General features: G+C 46.2%; 1 protein-coding gene across 1 annotated transcript in view; it reads right to left on the minus strand.

Annotated features, from left to right (window-relative positions):
- The window catches only part of ZDHHC17 (zDHHC palmitoyltransferase 17), a 109,353-nt gene extending 103,399 nt beyond the window's left edge, over positions 1–5,954 (minus strand). Inside the window, exon 1 of the mRNA XM_082257120.1 lies at positions 5,832–5,954. Coding sequence (XP_082113246.1) covers positions 5,832–5,894 — 63 coding nt within the window. The 5' untranslated portion in view covers positions 5,895–5,954. The remainder of the gene's footprint in view (positions 1–5,831) is intronic.
- Between the last annotated feature and the right edge of the window lie 8,404 nt (positions 5,955–14,358).

A 14,358-nucleotide genomic window follows, 5' to 3' on the forward strand; every position in this document is an offset into this window, starting at 1 on the left:
GCTCCCCTCCAATGATCAGACTTGTCCTGGAATGCTCCCCTCCATGTAAAGCATTTTACTGGGAAGCTCAGTGTGCTGATGCTTCTCCTCCCCCAGTCCATATGTAGCTGATAACAGAGGGTTGATCACTTAATAAAAAAGGTATTTGTCTTTTTTCTTTATATATATCTATACACACATTTTTGACTTATTTCAATTTTAAATTAAATGGGTTGTTTTACACAGCAATGGTTTAAACACTTTAAGACCGAAAGATTTGACCCCCTTTCTGACCAGGCCCTATTTTGCGATTCGGCACTGCGTTACTATAACGGACAATTAATTGTGCAGTCGTGCGGCGTTGTACCCAAATAAAATTGAGGTCATTTTTTCCCACAAATAGAGCTTTCTTTTGGTGCGATTTTTAATTTTCGCGCTATAAACAAAAAAAGAGCGACAATTTTGAAAAAAGAAAAAACATTTTTCACATTCTGCTATATAAAACATTCAAAAAAAAAAAAAAAAATATTAAAAAATCAAAATTTAACATTTTAGGCCAATTTGTTTTCTGCTACATATTTTTGGTTAAAATCGCAATAAGGGTATTTTGATTGGTTTGCGCAAAAGTTATCGCGTTTACTAACTACGGGAAAGATTTATGTCATTTTTATTATTATTATTTTATTTTTTACTCGTAATAGCGGCGATCTGCGATTTTTTGCGGGACTGCGACATTGCAGCAGACAGATCGGACCCCTGACATTTTTTACACTTTTGGGGGGGACCAGTGACATTACTGCAGTAATCAGTGCTAAATATATGCACTGTTACTGTAATAATGACACTGGCAGGGAAGGAGTTAACCCTATGGGTGATCAAAGAGGGTTAAATGTGAGCCTCATGCTTACTGACGTGGGGTGGGGGGTTCTGTGACACAGACAGAGATTAGGGGGGAGGGGGGGGGGGGGACGGGTACCTGTTTTTGACAGGTATCCTTCCCCACTTCCGGAAGACGGCGCCGCGGCACTGTCCCTCGCAAGTTTGGCCCCCCCCTCCTTCCCCCGCCGCCGAGCTAATCCGAATGCGTAGCACGCTTCGCGCATGCGCAGTAGGGTTCCGCCCGTGAAAGCGCAAGGACTCCCTGCCGGGTTCCCTTACCAGAAATGCCGGCGGCAGCACCCGACAGCCGATGTAAACATCGGCTGTGGTACCGACATCGCTGGACTCCAGGACAGGTAAGTGTCCTAATATTAAAAGTCAGCAGCTACAGTATGTGTAGCTGCTGACTTTTCATTTTTGGAGAGGGAGGCTGGAACACTGCTTTAAGGTAAAAAACACTCCACTATCTTTCCCAACCCCTGGCTCCCTAAAATCTTACCTGGCTCCAGGGCTGTCCTGGCTGCAGCACTGCTCCTCCACTTCCTGGTCTCTGAGACACTTAGGGAAAGGAAGCTATAGGCTCCTACTGCTGGCATTAAACTCCTGTGAGAAGGAAATGAGGTGTGGATTACCGGCGCTGTGTGTGTGTCTATGGATGCACACAGTCCAGCTCGGAAACGCGTCCCTACTTAGTGCTCGAATTGTTAGGAAGATGACATCGCTGCCAGGCGGTGGAAGAGGACAGCGCCGTCAGGGAAGCACCAAAGAGGAGGTAAGGGACCTCTCTCTGCAATGTAGTTGTACAGAGCAGGTAAGTATAATATCTTCCTTTTATTGTAACCAAAAACATTATACTTTAGTATCACGTTATGGAAGGGGAAAAAAAGGTAAACCTTGCCTTGCTCTGTAAAACAGAAGTCACCACTCACACAGGAAGATGGATTGTGCAGGAGAATGTAAATGAACCCTGAGCAACATTTTGAAAAACAAAAGTAGTTGTAAACAGTTACCTTTATCCAGTGAAGGGACTGGCCTCAGGTGATACACAGAGATGAAAGAAATCCTCCTACATAGGTTGTACCTGTTTATCTGCAGTCCTCTCCTCTACATCTTTTTTAAAGGGCTGAATTTTAAAGCTTGTCTGAGCTGTCAGGAAAAAAAAAGGGGGTGGAGGGCTGAAGTTACACCCTGCAGACCCCAGTGAGGAGTACTCTGCGAGCTGATTGCAGGGAAGAGACCCCCCAACCCTTTCCACACAGCACAGGAAAAGAGGTGAGGCGGTCAGTCTACTGGAGGTCCCTCGCCTGCCACCATTTTTCTGTTGGTGTCAGAAAAAATTGTCAGAAGTGATTCATGCTGATAGCAGGGGAGTGAAGCAGCAGACAAAAGTGACACTAAAGCCCTGTACACACGTACCGATCGTCGGCCGAACGATCGGCCGTCTTTTGTCCAGGGCTGTCTTGTCTGTTGAAAACTGCAAAAGACTGCACACGAATTTTGTCGGCCAACAACAGCCGACTGCAGAAGTGATGTCATGTGATGGTTAAATTTCCTTGTCTTTTTTCTTTTCTGAGCATGCCCAGTCTTGCTAATCTGCTGTCTGTCGGCCCAAATCTGTACTGACTGGCGAACAATCGGCCGTTCTGGTGTTGGCCAACAACAATCGGCCGTTCTGGTGTTGGCCAACAAAAATTTTAATGCCTGCACGACAGATTCTTTTTGGCCGAAAGTGCGCTGTCGGCTGTCGGAAGCATCATACCAACAAGCCTACAATCAGCCGATCGGTCGTCGGCCGAATATTTACGGCCGACAATCGGTACGTGTGTACGGGGCTTTAGTGCTTCTAACTGAGACAAACACACACTATGGAGGGGTATGCTTTGTTCATATTTCATGTCTGAGGTTTACCACTTTACCCTAATGGGGACCATTGTCTGCAGGGGCCAGTTCATGTATAAATTGGGATGAACTTCACTTCTCATGTAATCAACTAACACCCCCAGCCACGCTTACTTTTTTTGACAGTTTGTTTATTTTTAAAGAGAAATCACCCATAAAAAAAGGGGAAGGATGGACAAGCAGCATGGGACCTTGGAACCCGTACAACTACATTATCTCACAAGAGTGAGTACACCCCTCACATTTTTGTAAATATTTTATTATATCTTTAATGTGACAACACAGAAGAAATGACACTTTGCTACATTGTAAAGTAGTGAGTGTAGAGCTTCTATAACAGTGTAAATTTGCTGTCCCCTCAAAATAACTCAGCACACAGCCATTAATGTCTAAACTGCTGGCAACAAAAGTGAGTACACCCCTAAGTGAAAATGTCCAAATAGGCCCAATTAGCCATTTATTCTCCCCGGTGTCATGTAACTCGTTAGTGTTAAAAGGTCTCATGTATGAATGGGGTGCAGGTGTGTTAAATTTGGTGTTATCGCTCTCACTCATACTGGTCACTGGAAGTTCAACATGGCACCTCATGGCAAACAAGTTTCTGAGGATCTGGGAAAAAGAATTGTTGCTCCACATAAAGATGGCCTAGGCTATAAGAAGATTGCCAAGACCCTAAACCTGAGCTGCAGCATGGTGGCCAGAGGTATACAGAGGTTTAACAGGGCAGGTTCCACTCAGAACAGGCCTCGCCATGGTCGACCAAAGAAGTTGAGTGCACGTGCTCAGCGTCATATCCAGAGGTTGTCTCTGGGAAATAGACGTAGGAGTGCTGCCAGCATTGCTGCAGAGCTTGAAGGGGTGGGGGGGTCAGCCGGTCAGTGCTCAGACAATATGACGCACACTCCAACAAATTGGTCTGCATGGCTGTCATCCCAGAAGGAAGCTTCTTCTAAAGATAATGCACAAGAAAGCCCACAAACAGTTTCCTGAAGACAAGCAGACTAAGAACATGGATTACTGGAACCATGCCCTGTGGTCTGATGAGACTAAGATAAACGTATTTGGTTCAGATGGTGTCAAGCGTGTGTGGCGGCAACCAGGTGAGGAGTACAAGTGTGTCTTGCCTACAGTCAAGCATGGTGGTGGGAGTCTGGGGCTGCATGAGTGCTGTCGGCACTGTGGAGCTACAGTTCATTGAGGGAACCATAAATACCAACATGTACTGTGACATACTGAAGCAGAACATGATCCCCTCCCTTCAGAGACTGGGCCGCAGGGCAGTATTTCAACATGATAACGACCCCAAACACACCTCCAAGATGACCACTGCCTTGCTAAAGAGGGTAAAGGTGATGGACTGGCCAAGCATGTCTCTAGATCTAAACCCTATTGAGCATCTGTGGGGGCATCCTCAAATGGAAGGTGGAGGAGCGCAAGGTCTCCCACATCCACCAGCTCTGTGATGTCATCATGGAGGAGTGGAGAGGACTCCAGTGGCAACCTGTAAAGGTCTGGTGAACTCCATGCCCAAGAGAGTTAAGGAAGTGGTGGCAAATAAAGGTTGCCACACAAAATATTCACACTACGGGCCCAATTTGGACATTTTCACTTAGGGGTGTACTCACTTTTGTTGCCAGCGGTTTAGACATTAATGGCTGTGTTGCGTTATTTTGAGGGGACAGCAAATTTTCACTGTTATACAAGCTGTACACTCACTACTTTACATTGTAGCAAAGTGTCATTTCTTCAGTGTTGTCACATGCTCTGCTGTGTGTATGTATATATCATCCAGATCAGATTGTATACAAGATTGCAGAATACAGTCAGATCTCTGGTGTGTTTACTATCATATCTATGTGAAAATAAATATATATATATATATATATACATACATATATATACACACTATACAGATCATCCAGATGAGACTGTACCCAAGACTCCAGAATACAATCACAGATCTCTGCTGTGTGTACAATCAGATCTATGTATATATCAACCAGATCAGACTGTATACATAAGATTCCAGAATACAATCACAGATCTCTGCTGTGTGTACAATCAAATCTATGTATACATCAACCAGATCAGACTGTATACACAAGATTCCAGAATACAATCACAGATCTCTGCTGTGTGTACAATCAGATCTATGTATACATCAACCAGATCAGACTGTATACACAAGATTCCAGAATACAATCACAGATCTCTGCTGTGTGTACAATCAAATCTATGTATACATCAACCAGATCAGACTGTATACACAAGATTCCAGAATACAATCACAGATCTCTGCTGTGTGTACAATCAGATCTATGTATATATCAACTAGATCAGACTGTATACACAAGATTCCAGAATACAATCACAGATCTCTGCTGTGTGTACAATCAGATCTATGTATACATCAACCAGATCAGACTGTATACACAAGATTCCAGAATACAATCACAGATCTCTGCTGTGTGTACAATCAGATCTATGTATACATCAACTAGATCAGACTGTATACACAAGATTCCAGAATACAGTAGTGAGATCTGCCCTGTGTGTACAATCATATCTATGATCATGCTGTACCCAGGCCTCCATAGTCCAATCCCAGCTATCCAGTGTGTACAGAGCCCTGGGCTCTCCCTCCTCTGGGGGCACAGATGGTCAGCTCACCGTCCAAAGAATGGGACATGATGAGATGGGGGCGATCACCACCTTCTATGGGGCCCTGACATACACATAGGGCCACAATGCTCTGATCACACCTGTCTCCTGGCTGTCAGGCAGATCGGTGACCCCCGGGGTGCGGATATGACACATCAGGTGGAGTCAGTGACAGTCCCCGATCATGCAGTGATGGGAGACCTGCTATGGTGTCCCGGGACTGGCAGATAACGTCCCCGGTGTCCCCAGAATACACACAGGCCGCGATGCTCCCCTGCACCTCCCTGAGCATCTTCTGTAGCAGCGGACACACCGCCCCCCGGCCTCCAGCCGTCCATTATGGGGGGGCCCCGCTCCCCGACTTCCAGCACCCCCCATCCCGGTGCACGGGCAGCCGATGACAAACAACTCACCTCCGGGTGCAGGATCGGGACGCAGCCAGCGTCTTTCTCATACTCCTCCATAGTGTCAGCCATCTTGGTGTTAAATCCCCCGCTGCATGCTGGGTAATGAGGAGCCAGAGGGAGAGGCTGACAGTCACACACAGGGTAGGATGGTGCTACTGCTTAGCACTGCTCACATGTGTGAATGAAGCCTGGACTATCCTCCCATTCATCATCACCTCATCTACAAGAGCAGCCTGGGCTGTACACAGTGACCTGGGGGGGACACACATCAATTCACCAACTTTATGCAGAAAATAAAGACATTACTAATGGAGGATGGAAGGCCACTTCTTGGGACATGACAAGACCTGGCGGGACATCATATAGGACAGTTATGGAAATTAGAGGGGGCCCCAACATAACGCTTCCAGAGGGCCACACAATTGCAGCTCGTTTCCGCGTGTTCAAAGTTCATAGCATTGAGTTAGGCAGCCTATACATGGGCTATAACACATTTCAGTCCCTCTCTATTTTTACCACAACGCACCACAAAGAAAAAGGTGGGGGTTAAATAAGTACCATTGGTGGCAGTACTAGTAACCCCCAGCTTTGGTGTCAGTGGATCCAATGGTAACCCCCATCATCTATGTCAGTGGACCAATATTAACCATCAGAATTGGTATCGGGGACACAATAATGATCCCCATCATATGTGTATGTGGCCCAAAAATAAGCCCCAGCATAATTGTCAGTGGACCCAATAATAACTTCAGCATAGGTGTTAGTGGAAACAATAAAACCCCCAGCATTGGTGTCAGTGGACCCAATAAATAACCCCAGCATTTGTGTCAGTGGAACCAATAACAACCCCATCATTGATGCCAGTGAAACCAATAGTAACCCCAGCATGGTCTCAGTGGAGCCAATAACAATCCTCCCATTCATGTCAGTGGACCCAGTAGTAACCCCAATCATTGAGGTCTGTGGACCCAATAATAACACCCATAACGGATGTCAGTGGACCCAATATTAACCCCCAGAATTGATGCCAATGGACCAAATAATAAATGAAATAATTAATGCCAGTGGACCCAATAATACATGAAATAATTGATGTCAGTGGACCCAATAATAACCCCCCATTGGTGTCAATAGATCAATTGATAACCCTTAGCATTGATGTCAGTGGACTCAATATATAACCCCCATCATTGGTTTCATTGGTACAGTAGTAACCCCCTGCATAGGTGTCTGTGACAGTAATATTAACCCCCAGCATTGGTGTCAGCGGACACATGAATAACCCCCAGTATTGGTGTTACACAGTTACATAGTTAGATTCAAAAAAATACATTAGTTCTTCTAGTTCAACCAATAGAAAATAAATGATAGGAAGCCTCCATATACACAATTCTATACCCATAGTTGATCCAGAGGAAGGCAAATAGTGGACACAATAATAAAACTCATCATTGGTGTCAGTGGACTAAATAATAGCCCCCAGCATTGATGTCAGTAGACCCAATAAACCCCCTTGTATTGGTCTCAGTGGATAATAACTCTCAGCATTAGTGTAAGCAGACCCAAGAAATAACCCCCATTAGTTTTACTAGACACAGTAGTAACCTTCAGCATAGGTGTCAGTGACAGTAATAATAGCCCCCCAGCATTGGTGTCAGTGGACCCAATAACAACCTCCATCATTCATGTCAGAGGACCCAATAGCAACCCCAGTATTGGTGTTAGTGGACCCAGTAATAAGCCCCAGTATTGGTTTCACTGGACCCAATAAATAACTCCCATCATTGGTTTCTTTGGACACAGTTGTAACCCACAGCATAGGTCTCAGTGACAGTAATAATAACCACCAAGCAAATAATAAACCCCATCATTGATGTCAGTAAACAAAATAATAACTCTGATTATTGATGTCAGTGGACCCCATGATAATCCAAGTATTGGTATCAGTGGACCTAATAATAACCTGAAGTATTGAAGTCAGTGGACCCAATAAATAACTCACATTATTGATTTATTGGACACAGTAGTAGCCCACAACATAGGTCTCAGTGACAGTAATAACCCCCTGCTTTGGTGTCAGGGGACATATGAATAATCCTAAGCATTGGTGTTACACAGTTAGTTTGAAAAAAGACACTAATCCATAAACAGACAAAAAAACGAATACCCTCCATTTACACAATTTTATACCCACAGATGATCCAAAGGAAGGCAAATAGGGGACACAATATTAATTCCCATCATTAATGTCAGTGGACAAAGTAATAACCCCAGCATTGGTGTCAGTGTGAATACTGGTGAGGGGATACACTGGACACCCTTGCTGCCATTGTGCTATGTGCTGGGTTTCCAGTGCACCCCGGGGCCTTTAAGGAGGGGTGGGCTCCCTCCAGGCTCACCTTCCCTTTGCCCAGGGCTGAACCAAGACATTGTGCTGCCTGGGTCCGAGAATGAAATGCTGCCCCCCCCCCCCAAAAAAAAAAAAATCACGCCCTCCAAGAGGCCCCCACATTCTATAGGACTATGAAAGCAGTCAGAGGAGTGTGAGTGTGTACGGAGTGACAGCAAGAGCAGGACAGAGCAGTAGACACTGGGCAGATGAGTGCACCAGGCTTTCTACTGTCTATAGTGCCCTGCAGGGCTGCGAGCATGGTACAGGAGAATGCAGTGCTGCGGGCATGGTACAGGAGAATGCAGGGCTGCGGGCATGGTACAGGAGAAAGCATTGCTGCGGACATGGTACAGGAGAATGCAGTGCTGCGGGCATGGTACAGAAGAATGCAGTGCTGCGGACATGGTAGAGGAGAATGTAGGGCTGCGGGCATGGTACAGGAAAATGCAGGGCTGCGGACATGGTACAGGAGAATGTAGGGCTGCGGGCATGGTACAGGAGAATGCAGTGCTGCGGGCATAATACAGAAGAATGCAGGGCTGTAGGCATGGTACAAGAGAAAACAGGGCTGTGGGCATGGTACAGGAGAATGCAGGGCTGCGGACATGGTACAGGAGAATGCAGGCCTGCAGACATCGTACAGGAGAATGCAGGCCTGCAGACATGGTACAGGAGAATGCGGGGCTGCGGACATGGTACAGGAGAATGCGGGGCTGTGGACATGGTACAGAAGAATGTGGGGCCGTGGCCAAGGTACAGGAGAATGCGGGGCTGTGGACATGGTACAGAAGAATGTGGGGCCGTGGCCAAGGTACAGGAGAATGCGGGGCTGCAGGCATGGTACAGGAGAATGCGGGGCTGCGGGCATGGTACAGGAGAATGCGGGGCTGCAGGCATGTTGCATGAAAATGCGGGTCTGCAGGCATTGTACAGGAGAATGCAGGGTGTGGGCATGGTGCATGAGAATGCAGGGCTGTGGGCATGGTGCAGGAGAATGCGGGGCTGCGGGCATGGTGCAGGAGAATGCGGGGCTGCGGGCATGGTAGAGGAGAATGCGGGTCTGCGGGCATACTACAGGAGATGCAGTGCTGTGGGCATGTACCATGCCCACAGCACTGCATCTTCTGTAGTATTCCTGCAGCCCCGCATAATGGCAGGTAGTGTGGCTGTGTGTGGAGCAGTCTCACTTACCTGTTCCTAAAGGGCGCCTTAGGATTTAAAAATGGCGCCGCCTGGCACCACAAAAAAAGATCCGCGGCCGGCCTGACATGCACACTGCGCATGCGCCGCTCGGTAAAGTCCGTACATGTTCGGCTATTCCCGGAAATAGCCGACCGTTTACGGGCTTTTTCGAGCGACGGCGGCGCATGCGCAGTGTGCATGTCAGGCCGGCCGCTGACTTTTTTTTTTTTTTTAGCTAGCCGAAGAAGAGAAGAGGCGACCGGCCCTGCCTCTGCCTATCCATTATAATGCACGTACCTCTACTAGGGAGGCTCTTACAATTTTCGAGTTAGGACTGCAGATAATACTCGGGTGCCGTGAAGTGGCTCTGCAGCTTACGCATGTATTTGCAAATATGTGCAAACTAAACCCCTGTTTCTAACATATACTGTTAGACAGGATCATTTTGTTGGTTGCAGGCTGGTCGGTAAGTTGAGGTGGGAATTTTCTTTGGTTTTGTTTGACATGCATCGCCCTTCTATGTGTTCCTCGCTGCAAAGGCCAGTTATAGATGGGGGACGGGGCAGTGATCATTTGCTTGTACTGTTGGGATACTGGTGAGGGAACACACTGGACACCCTTGCTGCCATTGTGCTATATGCTGGATGTCCAATGCGCCCCTGTTCCTTTAACCACTTTAAGACCGGAAGATTAGTGACTTAATGACCAGGCCCTATTTTGCGAATCTTCAGTCACTGAAGACAGAGCAGTGTGCAGCAGACAGAGGACACTGACAGTGTGAGCAGGCGGAAGCTGACCCAACAAGTGTGAAGGCTACACAGGAGAAGTTCTGGTCCTTAAAGATCCTGGGCAATGTGCAATAATCTTGAGGGTCTTAATTTATCTGCAATCTGGTGAGTGGGGAACCTTGAGGGGCACCTTGTCACTTTGCAAGCACCTGAATTATTTTTTGGCACCTTGGCACCTTAATTGGATCACTTTAAGGACTTTTTGTTTCAAGCATTGAACATTCCTTTGGAGTATATCTAACCATTTATGTGTATACATGCACTTTATAATTTATTGGATATTGCATATTTTTTAGCACTTAGCACTTTGGTTATATGATCCTTTTATGCACTTTATAAATTATTGAATATTGTTTACATATCACAGCACTTATCACTTTATTGAAGCTAGCGCTGCATAAATTCGTTTTTATCACAGCTTATGCATGTATTTGCAAATATGTGCAAACGAAACCCCTGTTTTTTAACACATACTGTTAGACAGGATAATTTGGTTGGTTGCAGGCTGGTCCATAAGTTGAGCTGGGAATTTTCTTTGGTTTTGTTTGACATGTGTAGCCCTTCTATGTGCTCCTCACTCCAAAGGCCAGTTATGAATGGGGGCAGTGGCCATTTGTTTGTATTGGTGTCAGTGGGCCCAATAAGAACCCCTAGCATTGGTGTAAGTGAACCCAATAAATAACTCACATCATCGATTTCATTGAACACAGCAGTAACCCCCAGCATTGGTGTCAGTGGACCCAAAACCAACCCCCATCATTCATGTCAGTGGACTAAATAGTAACCCCCATCATTAATGTCAGTGGACCCAATATTATTCCCAGCATTGGTGTCAGTGAATCGAATAATAACCCCAAGCCTTAGTGTAAGTGGACACAATAAATAACCACCACCATTGGTTTCATTTGACACAATAGTAACCCCCAGCATAGGTGGACCCAATACTAACCCCCATCATTCATGTCAGTGGACACAATAATAACCTCCATCATTGTTGTCAGTGGAAAAAACAATAACCCCCAGCATCAGTGAAAACATTATTACCCACATTACTGGTTTCAATGGACCCAGTAATATCCCCCATAATTGGAGTAAATGATTGAATAATGATTCCCAGCATTTGTGTCAGTGGAGCCAATAAATAACCCTCAGATTTCTTCTCAGTGAAAATAATTATAAGCCCACACCTTTGGTGTCAGTGGACACAGTGATGATCCTCATTGGTTTCAGGGGGTGCCAATAATAACTTCCAGCTATGGTGCCAGTGGGTGCAATAAAAACCCTCAGCATCAATGTCAGTGGACACAAAAATAAACCCCTTAACATGTGTTAGTCACCACATTAAAAAACCTCAGCATTGTCAGTGGCGGGGTTATTTAAAACACCCCCACGTTGTAGCCCGTTGCACTCTGCCCAACACACATATTGTGCATATTGTAGTATTGTTAATTAGTCCCCCCCCCCCCATTAGTGTTCAACAGCAGTGCTGTTATCCCCATCCACACACACTCATACATTGGTGGTGAGTGGCAGTGCTGTTATCCCCATCCACACACACTCATACATTGGTGGTGAGTGGCAGTGCTGTTATCCCCATCCACACACACTCATACATTGGTGGTGAGTGGCAGTGCTGTTATCCCCATCCACACACACTCATACATTGGTGGTGAGTGGCAGTGCTGTTATCCCCATCCACACACACTCATACATTGGTGGTCAGTGGCAGTGCTGTTATCCCCATACACACACACACTCATACATTGGTGGTCAGTGGCAGTGCTGTTATCCCCATCCACACACACACTCATACATTGGTGGTCAGTGGCAGTGCTGTTATCCCCATCCACACACACACTCATACATTGGTGGTCAGTGGCAGTGCTGTTATCCCCATCCACACACACTCATAAATTGGTGGTCAGTGGCAGTGCTGTTATCCCCATCCACACACACTCATACATTGGTGGTCAGTGGCAGTGCTGGCTGGTGATGCTTCAAGGATCCTCCACAGGCATCGGGCCCGCATCCTGTTTTCAGATATCGACATCACATACATTGTAACTAAGCAACGCTTTCAGCATGCTACCGAGTCTTCCAAAGGAGTTTGTTTCTTGCTTGTTCCATCTTTGGTCTAACTTTTGTGCACTGACCTTTGTTTTCTATTTGTATCTGCTGGTCCTCTGCCTGTCCGGACCCTCACCTTGTACTCATGGTTCTCCGTCATCACAGCCCTGTTTATGTGTGATCTGCAGTCCTGTTGTCTGGCCTGCTGTTCATCTGTTATGCTCTAGACACGTGTTCCTTCTGGCTTTGGTGCAAACTTGCTGCCTGGCCCAGTCTGCTGTTTGTCTGGTATGCTTCAGACCCATATGTTCATTGGCCTTGGTGTTGTCTGCAGCCCTGCTGCCTGGCTCAGCCTGCTGTTTGTCTGGTATGCTTCAGATCCATGTGGTCATTGGCCTTGATGTTATCTGCAGTCCTGCTGCCTGGCTCAGTCTGCTGGTTATCTGGTATGCTTCAGATCCATGTGTTCATTGGCCTTGGTGTTGTCTGTAGTCCTGCTGCCTGGCTCAGTCTGCTGTTTGTCTGGTATGGTCTAAACCCATGTTCCTGCTGACTGTGGTGTTGTTCCCAGTCCTGCTGCCTGCTCTGGTCAGCTGTTCATCTGGTATGTTCTCCGTGATTCAGTTTGCCCTGATGCGGTCTGCTGTCTTTAGTTTCTTTTCTTCATATGGCAACCTATATGCTCCTCTGACACTGCTATGCTCCTGTGCCCTACAATTTCTACTAGGGTGGGTTAGTCTTGACATGTTAGAGCCGGGTAAACCTAGGGGTTGCAACCTACCGTGAACACACTCGTCATAGATCTGTGAAGGGGTCCCTGGTGGAATACTGCCTGGCTCTTAGACTGCATGTCCTGTGGAATCCCACATCACCTGCTCACATATGGGTCCATTGTTCTTATACATTACACCCCCCTACACACACATTTGTGGTAGTATTAATTAACAGTCCCCACCCAGCATAGGTGGCTAGTGGCAGCCACGGCTGCTGTTAGAAATTACAGGGCCCTGTACAGTCTACCTGACAAGCCTACTCCCCAGTAGTGGACACAAAGATAACAAAACTTCCAATGTTCCTGCGAAATGTAAAATATAAAACAGTATTGTGTTAATAAAAATTTCTTTGTGTAATTGAGGTCTTGGAGCTCATTCACATGGGTGCTGTGGCCTGTACAGTGTAAATCATTGTTTATTTAACCACTTGCCGACCAGTCACGTTGACTTTACTGCGGCAAAGTGGTTCGTTATCGTCTGGCGACGTAGACCTACGTCACCAGACATTCTCCTCTATCAGCGGCGCACGCGGCGCCGGCTCGCTCCCGCTGTATTCAGTTACAGCGGGAGTCGGGCCAGGGTGATCACCGCTGCTCTTCCCCGATCGTCGGGGATCTAGTGTGGGAATCCGCCCGCTTGTGTAAACAAAGCGGGCTGATCTCCTAAGTGACAGGCAGGGTCAGATTTCAGGGTTCAGCATAGCTGAACCTGCGATCTGTCCCTGTGTCACACAGTCACCTCCCCCCACACACGTTAGTAAGCACCAGGCATACATTAACCCCTCCCTCTCCAATAAAAATTAACCCCTTCCCTGCCAGTGTCATTTTTACAGTAACAGTGCATATGATTACTGTAGTAATGTCACTGGTACCCCCAAAAGTGTCAAAAATGTCAGTCAAGGGTCCAATCTGTCCACCGCAATGTCGCAGTCCCGCAAAAAAAAAATCGCAGATCGCCGCCATTACTCGTTAAAAAAATAGACCAAAAATGACAGAAATCTTTCCCTTAGTTAGTAAATGCCATAACTTTTGCGCAAACCAATCAAAATACGCTTATTGCGATTTTTTTTTTTTACCAAAAATATGTAGCAGAAAACAAATTGGCCTAAAATGATAAAAAATTTTGATTTTTAAATTTTTTGGGGGGGGAATTTCATATAAAAAAATGTGGAAAATATTGTTATTTTTTCAAAATTGTCTCTCTTCTTTTGTTTATAGCGCAAAAAGTAAAAATCGCACAGGTGATCAAATACCAACAAAAGAAAGCTCTGTTTGTGGGAAAACAAGGACGTAAATTTAGTTTGGGTACGGCGTTGCATGACCGCGCAATTG

The sequence above is a fragment of the Pelophylax lessonae genome, assembly GCF_965119305.1.
Source record: "Pelophylax lessonae genome assembly, chromosome: 4".
Lineage (NCBI taxonomy): Eukaryota > Metazoa > Chordata > Amphibia > Anura > Ranidae > Pelophylax > Pelophylax lessonae.